This window comes from Furipterus horrens, unplaced genomic scaffold (genome assembly GCF_987537825.1).
Source record: "Furipterus horrens unplaced genomic scaffold, mFurHor1.1.pri manual_scaffold_11, whole genome shotgun sequence".
Classification (NCBI taxonomy): Eukaryota; Metazoa; Chordata; class Mammalia; order Chiroptera; family Furipteridae; genus Furipterus; species Furipterus horrens.
In genome coordinates, this window is record NW_028327181.1 from 16717801 (window position 1) to 16734554 (window position 16754).

Sequence of the window (16754 nt, forward strand, 5' to 3'; positions counted from 1 at the left end):
GTAGCACCTTAATAAGTTAAACAGAATAACTACATAACCCAGTAATTCCACACTTGGGTAGATACCTGAAATAATTGAGAATATGTTTACACAAAAACCTATATGTGAATGTTCACAACAGCATTATTCCTAATAGCCAAAAAGTAGAAACTACATAGATGTTTGTCTGCTAAATAAATGGATAAACAAAATGTGGTATTATCTATAAAATGTAATATTCAACCATAAAGAGGAGTGCTATAACATGGATGAACCTTGAAAACATTATGCTAAGTGAGAGAAACCAGACACAAAGCACCACGTATTATAAGATCCTGTGTATATGAACTGTTCAGAACAGGCAAATCTATAGAGACAAAAATAGATTAGTGGCTGCCAGGGAATGGGGATGGGGCATGACTGCTTAGTCAGTATGGGGTTTCCTTTTGGAGGGATGAAAATGTTATGGATCTAGACAGTGGTGATGGTTGCAGAATGGTGTTAGTGTACTAAATGTCACTAATGGTAATGCTTATGTTGCATGTATTTGACCAGAATTTAAAAACACCAAAACTGACTATAATCAGTTACCCTACCCTGATTTCACATGGAAACATCATCTTGATCAAGAAGTATTTGAGATCACATATGTAGCAGAAAGAGCATGGAGTTGATTTAGAAAGGCTGGGTTTTAAATTATGGTTCTGCTCTGATTAGTGTTTTTATATTTGGGAAGTATTCAGTCTCTCTGAGCCTCCATTTTCTTACCTCACAAGGTATTTTAAATTATCTGCACATAATAAGATCTCAGTGGGGTCTGGATGTCAATGGAATCTAAGTCTCATTCTCTTTCCTCAGCAATATAGGGAAAATATCTTCAGCTCTGAGGGTTAAAGAAATAGAAATATGATACTTGCTCTCAGAACTTGCAGACCTACTGGGGAGATTGGATATATGTATTTGAAACATCAGTTAAACATGCATTAAAATTTTTTTTATTATTATTTATTGATTTGAGAGAGAGAGAGAGAGGGAGAGATTGCTTTGTTGTTCCACTTATTTATACATTAATTGGTTGATCCTGTATGTGCCCTGACCGAGGATCAAACTTGTAACCTTGGCATATCAGGACGATGCTCTAACCAACTGAGCTACCAGGCCAGGGAACCATACATTTTAGGGCTTAGAATTTTATTTGCTTTTGAGTTTGGACTTGGAAGAGTGAGCAAGGCTTCAAGGGGTTGGAAAGGAAGACAGAGGATGTTTCATATGAAGAGAAGCACATGAGCAAAAGAAGGAGAACGGGCATTAGAATGAGGTGTGGTCGTAGGTGACTCCACAGGGCTTGTCAGGGGAATGATCAAGGAGTATGATTGGATTAGGAGAGGGTCCAGTCAAGCCAGGCAATTTGGACTTGATTTGATAAGAAGTAGGAGCTATTAAAGATCTCCACTCCAGTAGGGGGTCAATCAAAGTTGGAGAGAATTTGAGGAAGAGTAACCCAGTGGCCAGGGGCAATTTGGTGAAGGGACAGACTGGAATTAAACAGACCCGGTAGGAGGGTTCTGCAGTCCCGTGGCTTAAGGGTGCTCAGCCTTTTGCATCTGCCTCAGTGTGGGGGTGTGAGGGGAGCACAAAAAGCCAGCTGCAGGAAGCCAGGCCTTCGGGGTGGACTGAATGATGATCAACTTGGACCACATAATGGCCATTTCAGTGTTGGGTCTGTGCAAACCTCCATTTCAAGTCTGGTACAGTGGCCCTTTAGATGTCTCCTAACCCAAGATTTTGTGAGTGTATACATGATTAGATATAGGGACAAAATATGGCATAAGGCCAGGCTTTAGTTTACAAGACTTCGCTCATAGGATTTGTTTGTTTGTTTGTTTTGTTTATTTATTTTTAAAAGGACAAGAATTTTCACTTTTTTCCCTTTATTTTTTAAAAATTTATTTTTTTGAGAGAGGGGAAGGGAGGGAGAAAGAGAGGGAGAGAAACATCAATGCGAGAGAGAAATATCAATTGGTTGTCTCTCTCATGCCCCCAGCCAGGAACCTGGCCCACAGCCCAGGCATGTGCCCTGACTGGGAATCAAACCAGCGACTCTTTGATTCACAGGCCAGAGCTCAACCCACTAAGCCAAACCAGCCAGGGCTGTTCATTTATTTTTAGAGAGAGGGGAAGGGAGGGAGAAAGAAAGGAAGAGAAACACGCATTGGTTGCCCCTCACCCGTGGGGGACCTGGCCCACAACCCAGGCATGTGCTCTGAACTGGGAGTCAAAGTGTGACCTTTCAGTTCACAGGCTGGTGCTCAATCTACTGAGCTACACAAGCCAGGGCTATTTCTTTTTTAATTCAAGAGCTTGATTATAAAGCAAGAACTTGAAAATGAATTAAAATAACTTTCTGTAATCATACTATTGATTTAATGAAGTTTGGTGAAAGCTATTTGTATATCCTATCGAGCAGCCGACACTGTGGGTAGCAGGATCAAACATGGGAATTTATGAATTCGTTTCCGAGCCCAAAATATAGTAGTGGTGGAGATACTAGTAGTAATCCTAGTTAATATTTATTATTTTGACATAGCAGGTATCATGGTATTATCCAACTTAATTCTCTTGTCCCTATTACATAGGGATGGGAAGTACAGCTCTAAGAGGATGGGTACCCTGTCCGTGATCAGTAGCCTGTAAAAGCAGACTAAGGATTCTCATCTTGCTCCATCCATTCATCCAGAGCTAGCCCAAATTCTTCACCCCTGCACTGTCCTGTCCATGTTTCTGTAATCCCAGGCATGTTACTCCTATTGTATATTATCTTCCCCATCACACATGAGTTGAGAAGCCCAAAAGACCACACCAGCCCGTTGTAAGGCATTTTCCCTATATATCACTTAGAGCAAAATCAGGTAAAAATGCTCAGTTTGGAGCACTAGAGTCCAATAAATTCGTTGGTGGCTAAGGAAGGTCTGCTTTATCGTAGCACTCTGCTCTTCATACTGTGGCTTATATTTAGGAATTTCTCTCCCCTTGGGATGTATCCATGGAAGAATATGAGGTTGTGTTGTGTATGTTATATGGTGAATGTGTAGTCAATAAGTACAGTTGGGTTAGAGAGGGGGTTGGTGAATAAAGACTCAGCAGGAACTGAAACAGCTTGCAGGCTCACTGGTGCAAGCCAAATTTCATGCCATCTGAAAACACTCTGCATCCAGAACATTGATCCCCAAACTCAGTAGAAGTGTTTATTCTCACTAGTCCTTATCCGAGTCCAAAGGTAATTCATTACCTTGCCTTTAATCCCTGCATCTCCTGCGGCTCCCAGTCCTCATCCTGTGACAGTGGTAGGATCTGGGAGTGCCTTCGATTCTTACATCCACCACCAGCAGTTCTGTTCTTGTTCCCTGAACGACACTTGTGTAGAAATTCAAAAAGACTGAAACAGATACAAATACCATGCTCCTCTGACACTGGGCTGATCTATTTCATGCCAAATCAAGAGCTGGGAGACGAGGACCCATACTTTTCAGTGATACGCCGTTTTCAAAGCATTTGCCACATTCCTGGAACTTTGGGTAACTTGCCCAAGGTCACGTGGGAGATTTCAGAGCCAGGACTGAATCCAGGTCTTCTGACTCCCAGCAGTGCTCTGTCATCGCATTATGCAACCTGTAATTACCTGATGTTATCTAATACTATGCTGCCATGATGCCTCCTAGAAGTGAGAATACTGTGTTCATGTAGGCTGCTTCATATTGAAGTAAACAGAATAAACTTGAGCCTTCTTTTTCTCTACTCATGCCTAGGAAAAGAACTGTAGTCATGAAGTGACAGTGGTCCTATTTTCTAGAACGTTCTATGATGCAAAATCTCTTGGTGAGTAAGTCTCCTAGTTATTTTTTGTTAAGCTTTTCATACCCCTACCCCCATCCATTCCTTATTGTCTTCTTTCCATTTGCACTGCTCCATCTTTCTTATCTTTCCTGTTATGCGGACAGGGTAAAATAGCAAATATCATAGTCCATTAGTGGATATAAGAGGTCTGTGGGCTGTGATTCATCTTAAAACCAACTTAATAGGTATATAATTATATTTACTTCTTTTGCAGTTGTCCAACCCAGAAGAGGGAGCAGAGAAACTGTGAGTTTCTCTTTTCAGTCTGATCTACATACTTTGTTTTCTCTGTTTCAGATGAATTTCCTGAAGTAAACCGAGCTTCAATTCGACAGGATCACAAGGGACGATTCTGTGAAGACTTTTATAAGTATGTTTTGGGTCCTTCACTAGGCCCCACCCCTTATTTTTGTTGGTTTGTTTCCTAACTTGTTTTTTTTAATTAATTTTCTTATTGAAGATTTTATTTATTTTTAGAGAGAGGGCAAGGGAGGGAGAGAGGGAGAGAGACATCAATGTTGTGGTTGCTCTCGCATGCCCCCAACTGGAGACTTGGCCCACAACCCAGGCACGTGCCCTGGCTGGGAATCAAACTGCCAACCCTTTGGTTCACAAGCTGGTGCTCAGTCCACTGAGACACACCAACCAGGGCCTAACTTTTTTTCAATAACCTTTTTATTTTAGAATCATTTTAGGTTTATAGAGAAGTTGCGAAGATAATTCAGAGAGTGCCCATATACCCTTCACCCAGTTTTCCCTGTTAACGTTTTATAACCAAGATACATGTGTCAAAACCACAAGAACATTACTGTTAACTAAATTTGAGGCTTTTCTCAGATTTCACCAGTTTTACCACTTTTGTTCCAGGATCCAGGCTAGGATACCACATTGCATTAAGACTTTCTTAACTTTTTATTGTAAAAAATTTCAAACTTGCAGCAAAGAGGAATGAGTAATATAATGAAGCCGTTTACCCAACACCTGGTTCTAACAGTTGTTGTTATGCCATATTTGCTTCATCTGTTGTTGTTGTTTTTTTTTTTTGGTGGGGGGACTAAATTTTGTTTGAGAATAAGTTATAGATAGTATAACATTTTGTTCCTATGCATATCTAAAGAGTAAGGGCATTTTTATAAATAATCACAGTGTAATAACTGCTTGATATCTATTTTATGATAATACTCCTTTCAGAGTGGTGGTGCAGAATGAGAGGCGAGAAGAGTGGACTTCACTCCTTGTGACCATTAAAAAACTCTTCATCCAGTACCCAGTGCTGGTGCGACTGGAACAGGCAGGTACTGCACCCATGTGATAGAAGGTGCAGCAGGGAAGGAGGGACAGGATGGAGGCTGGCAGATGAAGAGCTTCTCGCTGTTTCCCTTCTAGTGTGTAGTTTCTGCTTCTGTCAGGTTTCTGTTTGTGGCTGGGTCCCGTTGTTCATTACGTATTCAGCAGAGGACAATAGTTTACTTACCACAGGGTAGGGGCCCTTGGAGCCAGGTACCTCTCACTTGCTTTTCAAGAGTTTGTCTTGTATGGTGATTCCCAGAGGGAAAGGGGTCGAAGGGAGGTAGAAGAGGTACAGGGGGGATAAATGGCGATGGAAGGAAACTTGACTCGGGGGTGATGAACACACAATACAATATACATGTGACTATTATAGAATTGTACACCTGAAACCTCTATAATATTGTTAGCCAATGTCACCCCAATAAATTAAATAAAAAAGTGTTTTTGTTTTCTTTTAAAGAGTTTATCAAGGAACTAGTATAAATGACCATGGACGTGGACAACAGGGTGGGGACTGACTGTGGGAGAGGGGATGGGTGGGCAGGGCAGGGGAGAGCAATGGGGGAAAAATGGGACAACTGTAATAGAACAACAATAAGTTTAAAAAAAGATTCTAAATAAAAAAGGGTTTATCTTTCATAAGCTGTTTTATTTTCTCTTGTGTCTTTTGCTCAGAGGGCTTCCCTCAAGGAGAAAATTCTACCTCAGCACAAGGAAACTACCTAGAGGCCATCAATCTGTCATTCAATGGTGAGCATGGATACCAGCCCCAGTGAGCAGGCGTCTTGCTTACCTCGTGACTATGAACTTCTCTTTACTAATGCGCCCAAAGACCCAGACCTAGGTGATGATGTTCACACCCACCAACCCCCCAAATTAATCGAAAGCAATAACTTCTGATGGCCAACACTTAGCTCTTAGGTCTGTTGGGATGTTAACTTGCTGTTTTCATCTCCTTCTCGTGGTAACCTAAAATTAAAGAGCTGGAGGGGATCTTCCTTGGGCTCTTTGTTTTACTAAACTGTGTTCTTCTAGGTAATTTTTTTCAATCTACTTTTATTTTTTAAAAGATTTTTATTGTATTTATTGACTCTATGGATACAGAGGCCCAGTGGGGCAAGCAGGAAATGCCTGAACACCATGCCGAAGAACGTAGGGACCAGTGTGACTCTGGCAAGTGCAGCAGCAGGAATTCCTAGAACTTTGTTCATCTCTCAGCAACCCAGTCTCTGCTCTCTGTTCAGAATTCCCTGTTCCCAGCAGAGAGCATCTGAATAGACCAGTTCCTATTAAGCATCTGTCTGGCCCTTGCCAGTGGTGGAAGTGATCATGTAGGGTCACTTCACTGTCTGTACTCTATAGAGAATGGGGTCTTTAATTAGTAAATATTTTTATCATATTTGAATATCACTGATTTTCCAGAGTAAGAATTACACAGGCCAGAACTAAAAATTAACTTCCCAGATTTACAGTCAATGTAGGATTCTGTTTCATCTCTTTTAAATATTATCTGAAGTTAATATTTGATTCTTACAAGTTTCAATACAGACTCATTTATAGAAATAATGACATGAAATTTGAGCCTTTAAGGTTGCATGAGGCAAATATTGGTGGAGACACTAACAAAGGTAACAGTGACATAGTCTTGTAGTAAGCAGTTCTTAATGTAGAAGGGGAGAGACAGACGTGAACATGACTGACTAGAAATCAGGGCAGAATGTGGCAATTGCTATAATAGAAATCTGGATAAAATCTCCAAGAGCACAGAGATGCTTAACAATGGCTGGTTCCTGAAAAGCTTTAACATCTTCATTGGAGGACTTTTTGCTTTGTTTCAAGTGTTTGACAAGCACTATATCAACCGCAACTTTGACCGAACTGGGCAGATGTCCGTGGTGATCACACCTGGGGTGGGTGTGTTCGAAGTGGACCGTCTACTCATGATCTTGACCAAGCAGCGGATGATAGATAATGGTAATCCTCCCTGATTTGTGTTGTCTCACCCTGAGAGCTCTGAGCTTTCCCTGGCTCTGCGCATCGGAGATCTGGGAATGTGAATGACATTAGGTGACTAAAGAGATCTGGGAATGTGAATGACATTAGGTGACTAAAGAGATCTGGGAATGTGAATGACATTAGGTGACTAAAAGAGTTCTGTGGTCAAATCGGTTTGAGAAAGGTTGGGTCATACACAGTTAGGCCCATTCCCTAATTGTGGTTTCTAATATGGTAGTGTATCCTGTTAATCTTAAAGGGCAAAACTGGTACTCTGAGTTTCCCAAACATACTTGACATTGGAGAACCCTATGTGGGGGGATTGTTTCAAGAAACCAGTGTCCGTCAGCTCATATTGGGAAGGACCATCATGCCATCTAGTCCACCCCTCTGTGAGGCATCATGCTTCCCCAGCTCTCATCCCAACCCCCATTTAATTTGTGTTTCAACAGCAAGATGGAGTTGAGGAAGTTAATCCTAATTGCCAGTAAAGAAGCTCTGTTAAGTGACATGAATTATTTTGCTTTTTACTGAAATGACAAGGTTCCTTTTCCTTTCTGGCCTTGACACTTTAGTAATGGAGGTCTGGTTGTTTGAAAAATCTGCAAGGCAGTCACAGGCTGATTGTCAAGCACTGAACAGTGGCAGGTGTGACAGGACTAGGCAAAGAGAAAGAGAAAGAACAGAATGCATCTATTTACTTCCTTGCTGTGTAGGCAGCTCTGAGGAGGTTATAAATCGTAGGATGGTAAGTTGGCTTTGCCTCATACCCTGACCCAGGGAAATAACATCGATAATAGGTGTTATATCAGCTTCTCCCCACCTCACCCCTACCCAAACTCTTTTTTCTTTTTTAGGAATTGGTGTGGACTTGGTGTGCATGGGGGAGCAACCGTTACATGCTGTCCCACTGTTCAAGGTAATTCGATTTTAGATTGCTTCCTAAAGGCCAGTTATCGGGGTCAGGGTGATCTTGAGAATAGTTTTCCCAAAGTTGGAACAGTTACATGTCCTGCTTGTTTTTTTAAGCTGACCTGTGCCTGCCTTTTCCCCTTTCAGCTGCATAATCGAAGTGCTCCTTGTGATTCTCGTCTGGGCGATGACTATAATATTCCTCACTGGATAAACCACAGGTCGGTGTGATCTTGATTCATAGCATGTGATAAGAATTTTGAATAGCTCCCTTGCCATTTTCTCTTCAAATCAGTCAGGTTCTTACTATAAAATCCTTGGTCAAGATATGAAAACCAAAGTTTTAACATTTGTTTAAAGCTCCTCTATGTGCAAAGCAGTGGCAGTAACATAACAATCTACAGTGAAAAATAAGAAAACGAGTTTTGAAGGACTTATTTCCAAGACTGTCCCCAGCCCCTATTATTTTCATTCCCACAGACCATAGCAGACCAACATTAGGCCTGGCCTCCTCCGTTTGTAGAAAAATCCCCCTGCCTCTTCACATGGGACAAGGCCTCAGTGTTCCTGCTGATTCCTGCTGAACAGTGTTGTCTCTCGTCCCTCTGCCAGCGCCACTGCCTTATCCCAGCTCCCATCTTTTGAACAACTGCAATGACCTCATTGTGTCTATTAATAATCTCTTCCCTCCAGTCCATCCTTTAGGCCAGGGTTTCTCAGCCTTGACAGTGCTGACATTTTGGGCCAGATTGCTCTTCGTTATTGGGGGGCTGTCCTGCACATCAGAGGATATCGCATGGCATCCCCTGCCTCCACCCACTAGATGCCGATGGCACACGCTCCCAGTTGTGACGACCAAAAATGTCTGCAGAAGCAGGGGCTAAGTGAGTTTTCCTATCACAAGCCCTGCAGAAATTCCAACTGTTTCTTTGAAACACTGCAGGTAGAGCTCATACCTTCTGGAAACTAATGATGAGAACTAGATGTCCTCGGATAACTAGCCAAAAGTGAAAAGACTTGGGCTAGTACTTCCTTTTAATTAATGTTCTATGATTTAAAAAAAAAAAAACAACTTCAGGTTTATGGAGAATACATTTGAAACCATTGGAAACTAGGGAGGGAAATCATTTAGACTAAAAGAAAAAAAATTTTTTTAAATGTCTGCAGACATGGCCACATGTCCGCTACGTGGTAAAATCCTCCCTGCACACCTGTTGAGAATCATGTCTTTAGACCATTGCTTTATTTTTTTTCCTTAAGCAGCCGGGCCCTTTCTTCAAGTAAAAGCCTTACTTGGAACTAAGCATATGAAAGTGAGAAAGTATTAGTGTTCCTCTGTGCCCTCACATGACAGTCTGCGTGGCACCAAGGGACATCGGCGGTCTGGGGACCAGCCTCTGTTAAATTCTGCTGTACCTGGTTAGCAGAATCATTTTTATGAAAACGGAGTCATTTTTATGAAAACCAAATCCTGTGGCTCTCTTCCTCTGGTTTGACACTGGAAAATGTAGTTATTAACACACACACACACACAAACAATAGTATATGAATTTAAGTATTACAATTTCCTCAAATGTTACTTCATAATAACTTGAAAATGTCCTGATTTGTCACTATTTTTTCTCCTAAATTGGCTCTCTGATCCCAGTTAAGATGAAGGGTGGATCCCCACCTGAGGAGCTTCAGGCTCTGAGAGTTGGGAGGGCCGAGGCCTGCTTTCCACATCTCATTGTGGCCTTGATTGCTTAAGCAACTTCTGACGGGAACAAGGACTGGTGGCCTGAGATGGAGGGCTGGTCACAGGGGCCATTGTTCTCATCCTGTCGGCAAAGCCTCTTCAGAAGCAGTCAAAGTGTTCCCACTGTAGTAAGGCCAGACACCCTACTGAGTGTATTCAGATTGTCTCCAGTGAGAACTTTCTCCTCCCAAGGTATTACTGGCTAGTAATGAAAACTGATTCAAAAAGTAAATCAATACCAGATCCTTAAGAAATCTAAAACTGGGATTTTGAGGATATCACAGTATTTAACTGAACTCTGTCTTGGTGCTCATAGAGAACATCTAATCACATTGTACAGATGAAGAATCTGAGTTTCAGAGAAGTTAAGTGGCTTGCTGAAGCTTGAACAGCAAGTTCATGGCAAAGCTGAAGCTATGGATATAAACCATTTGAAATTATGATATTACACTATCTTAGAACTTCAAACACAGCAATTTCATATTATTCAATCTACTAGAAACCCATTCTTCTGACTGATACCACTTTACCACTCAGGTCTTTTACAGTTAATGTCTGTAAAGAGAATAGCATCCTCTACTTGGTATCGTTCTTGGTACCACTGTGAAAAACAAGTCCCAGGGGCTAGTTGGACTCCAGGTCTGGTGGCAGGCAGTATTCCTGTGTTCTTATGCACTTAACATGCCGCTAGGATTGCTGCATAGCCCACTGGTTATCTATTGATACTGCCTTTTTTTTTTTTGCTTATGATCAGAGTTATGATACAAGATGGGAATGGTCAATATTCAAAATATGTTTATCACAAGTTAATTGTAGATTTTCAAAAGAAGAACACAGGGAGATGCCTAAGGAACAGAAAAGGCTGCACAGACTTTATTCACTTATTCATTCAACATATCCAGGGCAAGGCTGGGTCTCCAATTTTCTTGTGTGCCTGATGTGACTGCCTTAAGATATGATTTTCAGAGGGACTGAGACTTAATGGTTTCTGCCATCTTTTCTTGAGTGCCACCTTTTGATTTTCTTGTCTGGGTTGTTCTTGGTCACTAAGTACTGATCAGTCAAGGAGTAATAAGGACTTCCTTTGGGCCCAGCATCATGCCAAGTATCTAGGTGGAAAAGTATTGTGGTGTAAATAGATTTATTTCTTCCATAAGAAGGAGATTCTAATCCAGTTAGGCATCAAGACTAGCACAAAATAATTTATTGGGGATGAGGGGGTTGTGGGAAGAAGAGAACACAATTTAAAACATAATGTTTTATAGTAATTACAGAAGTTAAAACTGGGAAGACCAGTAAAGCCTGAGACAAAGGCATTCACAAGAAGGCTGATCCATTGCTGGGATTTCAACTGTGTCTTGAGGTTTAAAACAAAAGGGGTTTACATTAATGACCCGTTTTGCTTCTTTTACAGTTTCTACACATCCAAAAGCCAGCTCTTTTGTAACAGTTTCACCCCCCGGATAAAACTGGCAGGAAAGAAGGTAGGTGTCACCAACCAGCAGAGCCTTTAGGGACTGTCATACCACCCTCGAGGTTATTTTAGTCCTGAGATATTCCCTCTTCCCCAAGGTAATAAATGAGTTTAGGAAATTATTTTAGACCTTTACATGTAGTTTTCCACATTAAATAAATAAATAACAAGGCAGCTCCCCATATGTAAAAAATATGACAAAGAACTATTTTAGTTCTTTAATAATAAAAGAACTATTTTTATTATGATGTGAGTGGTTTATTCAGATACTGAGATCTCTCAGATACTGGTAGGTCAAACACAGACTCATGTTGCAGCAAAGGGGAAATATGATAAAAAGATCACATTATAGCAGTTAGTTAAAGAATAGCAAATTCAAACAAGAATGGGGACTTATTTTTTTGCTTACCAAATAGGTTTAATGCATATTAATAATTATGCCAAAAAGTGTGGTGAGATTGGGGCTTGAGTACCTGGTTGGTGTCCAATGCTTATGAAAAGCAGTTCAGCCATGTGTATCAGTAGCAGTGCAAAATGGTCATGCCGTTTGACCAGATCGTTTCATTTTTGGTCCTGTGTTCTAAGGAAATACTTGCAGATACTGAATTTGAATAGATCGTGGTCTAGTTTTATTCATGATAATAACAAGTTGAAAATAATAGGGAAGTGGCTAAATAAGCCATGAAATATGCGCTCGGTAGAATATATTTGTAGTCAATAAAAATTCTACTCTTAAGAATCTGAAAAAGCCTTTTTAATATAACGTGAAGAGAAAAACAAGCTGTTAAGTACGGAGGCTGCACACTAGGGTGCTTCTCATCCATCTGCCTGTTTCTAGTCGAGGTGAACTCTCTGAAATTTGCCCCGTTTGATTGTTACATTAGTAGTATGAGGGCCAGTTCTCTCCCTTTTTTTCAAGGGAAGAGGGTTAATCTTCCTCTTCTAATAGGGAAAATATTAATTTGGAGATATGAAAACTTCTCAAATAGGCCATATCCAGTAGAGAAGTGCTAGAGAATTGGATTCTGCCCAGAAAGGTTCTTTTCCCTTCTGAGGTTTTATGCCTTCACCACAACTGTTCTCAAAGTGGAACATGGAGGAACTTCTCTGCAAGGTGATCATTTTAAAGAAGAAAGAATGAGTGTTGTTATGGAAGGTTTCAGGGTCCTGAAAAAGATTTATTAAAAGTGATAGTTTTTTTAGTTTTCCCCTCTACCTTTGAACTCCATTTCGGCAGATTGGGTGATCTACTGAGTGTACTCAGCTCTGGTGTGTGTAGACAAAGAGGCGAGAAGGCCATGGTGAAGGGGGACGCATGCAGGGTTTGGGGTCAGGTGGAACCTAGTCATGATAGGACAGACACACTAGTGGACTGACCAAGAGTCTGAAGAGCTGGGCTTGGATTTTGGCTCTGCCACCTGCTAATTGTCTGACTTTGAATAAGCCCCTTATTCTCTCTAGAATTAAATATCTTCACCTGTTAAGTGGGGTCCGTGCCCCCACTGGATAGTCGTGAGAGTGAATAAGACATAAGGTGGGAAGAGTAGGATCTAGCAGGGCTTGGCACCATGGTAGGTAGGTGTCTGGTGGTAGTTCCTGCCTTCCCGTCAGTTACAGTGAGGAGTAAGACATGGCCTCTGCCCTGAGGAGCAGCCACCTCCATTCTGCGCCTTGTGATAAGTTCTAGCCTAGCAGAGAAAGGAATGATGAATTCTCTATTTAATTTTACAGCCCGCTTCTGAGAAAGCAAAAAATGGCCGTGATACATGTGAGTATTTTTTGTCTCCCATGTCTTTAGAAAGAGCCAGCTAACCTGTGGCAACAAGATTATGTGAGGTCACAGAAAAGGTTCACAGCCCAGTTGGGAGACCTGAATTCCCCTTCTGTGACCTTTGGAAGATTCCTTAACCACTTGTATATTTTTGTCCTGTCAACTGCAAAATGGATGATAATAAAACTTTGTCTTTCTTTTTCATAGTACAATTATGGGGGTCAGGTATAAAGTTTCAAAGTACTAAACATACAAATTACGATGATATTTTAAAAGTGGCATCACAGAAGAATGAGATACTGCCATCACCTTGCCTTTACTTAGTGCTATGCTCTTCCTACATCCTTTGACATATGTCATTTATCTCAATAACCTGATGAATGGTTGTTATCCCATTTTTTTTCTGGGGGAGATGATGATGATAATGATGATGATGATGACCTGTGCCTTGCAGATTTTGATGAAGACCCTGTGAAGGCATCTGGTTGAAATGTGTTTTGACGACATTTCATATTATTTATGCATTTCAGCTCTTGGGACTCCTAAAGAATCTGAGAACGCCCTTCCCATCCAAGTAGATTACGATGCCTACGATGCTCAAGTGTTCAGGCTGCCAGGCCCATCCCGCGCTCAGCGCCTGGCCACCTGCAGGTTTTCTGCCAGATTCTCTTGGGGGTGGATATAAAAGTTGCTTAGGAAAATGTGAGGTCCAGCAGGGACCTGTATGAGAGCAATCTTGAAAATGTTTTTATATTAAAGTTAGCCAAATAGAAGCCATACCATATAGAACATTAGAGATGTTGTTTGCAGGTTCTCTGAGTCAGCCATTTTGTTAGCTATGTTTGCTATAAAGTTTGAGTCCCAGATAAGGAGAGCTGCCACTAACATATATAGATCCTAGGGCCCAGAATTTATTTTAGGCTTATTATTCCCAAAGGGCAAAAGACTTTTTCCTCTCTTTTTTCCTGCTTTTTAAATTTGCTCCATGGGGTTTTGGTCATATAGTAATTGTGATGTAGTCAGATTTACCAGTCTTTTCATTTCTGGGTCTTGTGTAAGGTTAGAGATATGTATTTAATATTTTCTCCTAATACTTAATTTAAAAAAAAAATTCAATTACAGTTGACGTTCAACATTATTAGTTTCAGGTGCACAGCATAGTGGTAAGACATTTATGTAACTTACAAGTGATCTCCCTGTTAAGTCTAGTATCTACCTTCTTCTAATACTTTATAGTCTTGGTTTTAGGCTTAGCTCATTATATAGAAGTTTATTATTAATGTGAGAAACAGAGATCTAGCTTATTTTTTCCCTATTTGACCAAATTTACAAGATTTCTTAAATATGCAACTTTAAGCACAGCTGATTATAACACTATTCTGTCTCTTCACATTGTGACAAATGAACTTACAATGGTCACATGATTGTCTTCCATCCTCTTCCTTCATCCCATCCTAATGTCTCATCCTAAGAATATTTGGACCTTAGAATAAGTGATGCTAACAGAAGCTCCTGTACACATAGACTATGTTTAGGAGCTCAGTAGTGCTTACCTTAAAATGCTTTCATAGTCTAAGATCCTTGGTTTTCTTTTTTCTAATCAAAGATGACAAGACCTGGTGTTTCAGACACCCAGGTTGTGTGTTCCTTGAGAGCCCAGACCTTGTCTTTTTTGTTGTTGTTGATTGAGTTTAGAGAGAGAGAGGAGAAGGGAGAGAGAGAGAAAAACATCAGTTTTTGTTGTTCCTGTTATTTATGCCTTCATTGATTGAGTCTTGTATGTGTCCTGACTAGGGTTTGAACCTGCAACCTTCGTTTATCAGGACAACACTCTAACCAGCTGAGCTCTCCCACCAGGGCCCACACCTTATCTTAATCAGTGCTTTATCCCTTATGCAGGGTTGAGCATGTAGTGTACTCAAATATTTACTGTTGAAATAATGAACATGCAGTGAGAACTTGGGATCTATTTTCAGGCTCTGTTCCGCTCTTACTTAAAACAAAACCCCTCCAGGCAGAAAGAGAACAGCTCTGATGCCAGAGGGACAACCCTATCAATGGCTTCTGACTCTTTCGTTGTGGACTTTTCCTACCTATCAGGCACCTCTCCTTCTGATCCTTCTTCTTACTGTTTCCAGAGGTTTTCCCCCTAGGGAGTTTTATGTTTTAATCAGCATGCACTGCTTTTTAAACTTTTATTAAGGAAATGTTCGAACATGTTCAAATAGAGAGACTAGTGTAATGGACAGTTGTCCCCATGTTTTGTCTTGTTTCATCATTTCCCTCACATTTTAAATTTGCTTGAGTATTCGAAAACAAATCCTAGGCACTCTGTTTTGTTTTCACCTGAAAATATTTCAGTATATGTCACTAACAAATAAAAATTTAAATGATCAAAACAGTACCTAATCATTGGTAACCAAATAACATTAATTCCTTAATATCCCTTGATAGCTAGTCCGTATTCAGATTTCTCAATTGACTAAAAAATGTGTTTTTACACTTGTTTTGTTTGAATTGGTATCTAAAGAAGATGCACATGTCACATGTGGTTGTAATGTCTTTTCTATGACTCTAGAATGTCTTCCTTTCTTTGTTTGGTTTATTGCTTCCTTGTAAAGTTTAACTTCTCCTCTATACTCTAAAGTTTCTCTAAACTGGCCTTTAGCTCCAGAGGCTTGATTAGACCTAGGTTCAAGTTTTGGTGCAACAAGACTCCTCAGGTGGCGCTGTGTATGTCCCCTTACATAACGTTGGGTCATATTTGGTTACCCCATTTTCAGTGACACGATATTGATCTGTGGGGTCAGACCAGAGCAACTGCTTCTTTACAGCTCTGATCCCAGCACTTCTGCCATCTGAGAACTGTCAGTCATAAATTTATCCCTTTTCTTACAAGCTGCTCTAGGCAAAGTACCTCCTCTGTTATATTCCCCTTATAGATCTCGCTGGGGACATTTGTTATTAATTTCCAACATAGCGTGGGCTGGTGAGAGGTTTTGGTGTTTTAGTCTGGGTGGGGCAGCACCCCTTACTTGGCAGTAACTTGTCTGTCCTGGGTCAGGTCCGTGCGAGAGCGGGAGAGTCAAAGTCGAAAGAGTGCCAGTTCCTGCGATGTCTCATCCAGCCCTTCCGTGCCCAACCGTGCGCTGCCCACTGAGGAAGTGAGGAGCCAGGCTTCTGATGACAGCTCCCTGGGCAGGAGCGCCAACATGCTCATGATCCCACTCCCACACCTGCACCAGTATGAAGTCAGCAGCTCCTTGGGCTACACCAGCACTCGAGGTCAGATAGCAGAAGCACGGGCAGAGCGTCCTTCCTGTAGTAAGGGGTGGGGGGTTTGTGGCCAGGTGTGGGGTGTAAGTCCCACATTTTAATTAGTTTAATGCCAGTACAAGTACAAATCACCTGAGCTGTATGTATGTGTGTAGTATGCTAATTTTATCTCTGCCCTTTCTTCCCCTGTACCTATAGCTTCATACATTTCTGTATGTTAATGTAGAGCTTTTCTAAGGCCTAGGGTCAAAGGTGCTTGCTTATTTCCTTATTATTCCCATTTGTGCCATGCTTGAAACAGTCTGTATTTTATATTCCACTTTAACATTTCTCCTCCTAGTCACCTATTAACCTGGCTTGCACTAAGGAACGTAAGTGCTACCTTTTCTGTATCTTATTTTTCTCATCGAGCAGAACCAACAACT

General features: G+C 41.0%; 1 protein-coding gene across 1 annotated transcript in view; it reads left to right on the forward strand.

Moving 5' to 3' along the window:
* DEPDC5 (DEP domain containing 5, GATOR1 subcomplex subunit) overlaps positions 1 to 16754 on the forward strand; it is a 97027-nt gene that overhangs the window by 22033 nt on the left and 58240 nt on the right. Inside the window, exons 11-21 of the mRNA XM_090257828.1 lie at positions 3786 to 3855; positions 4171 to 4243; positions 5065 to 5168; positions 5839 to 5913; positions 7003 to 7137; positions 8016 to 8077; positions 8218 to 8291; positions 11223 to 11292; positions 13014 to 13050; positions 13584 to 13704; positions 16118 to 16338. Of these exons, the coding sequence (XP_090113954.1) occupies positions 3786 to 3855; positions 4171 to 4243; positions 5065 to 5168; positions 5839 to 5913; positions 7003 to 7137; positions 8016 to 8077; positions 8218 to 8291; positions 11223 to 11292; positions 13014 to 13050; positions 13584 to 13704; positions 16118 to 16338 (1042 nt within the window). The remainder of the gene's footprint in view (positions 1 to 3785; positions 3856 to 4170; positions 4244 to 5064; positions 5169 to 5838; positions 5914 to 7002; positions 7138 to 8015; positions 8078 to 8217; positions 8292 to 11222; positions 11293 to 13013; positions 13051 to 13583; positions 13705 to 16117; positions 16339 to 16754) is intronic.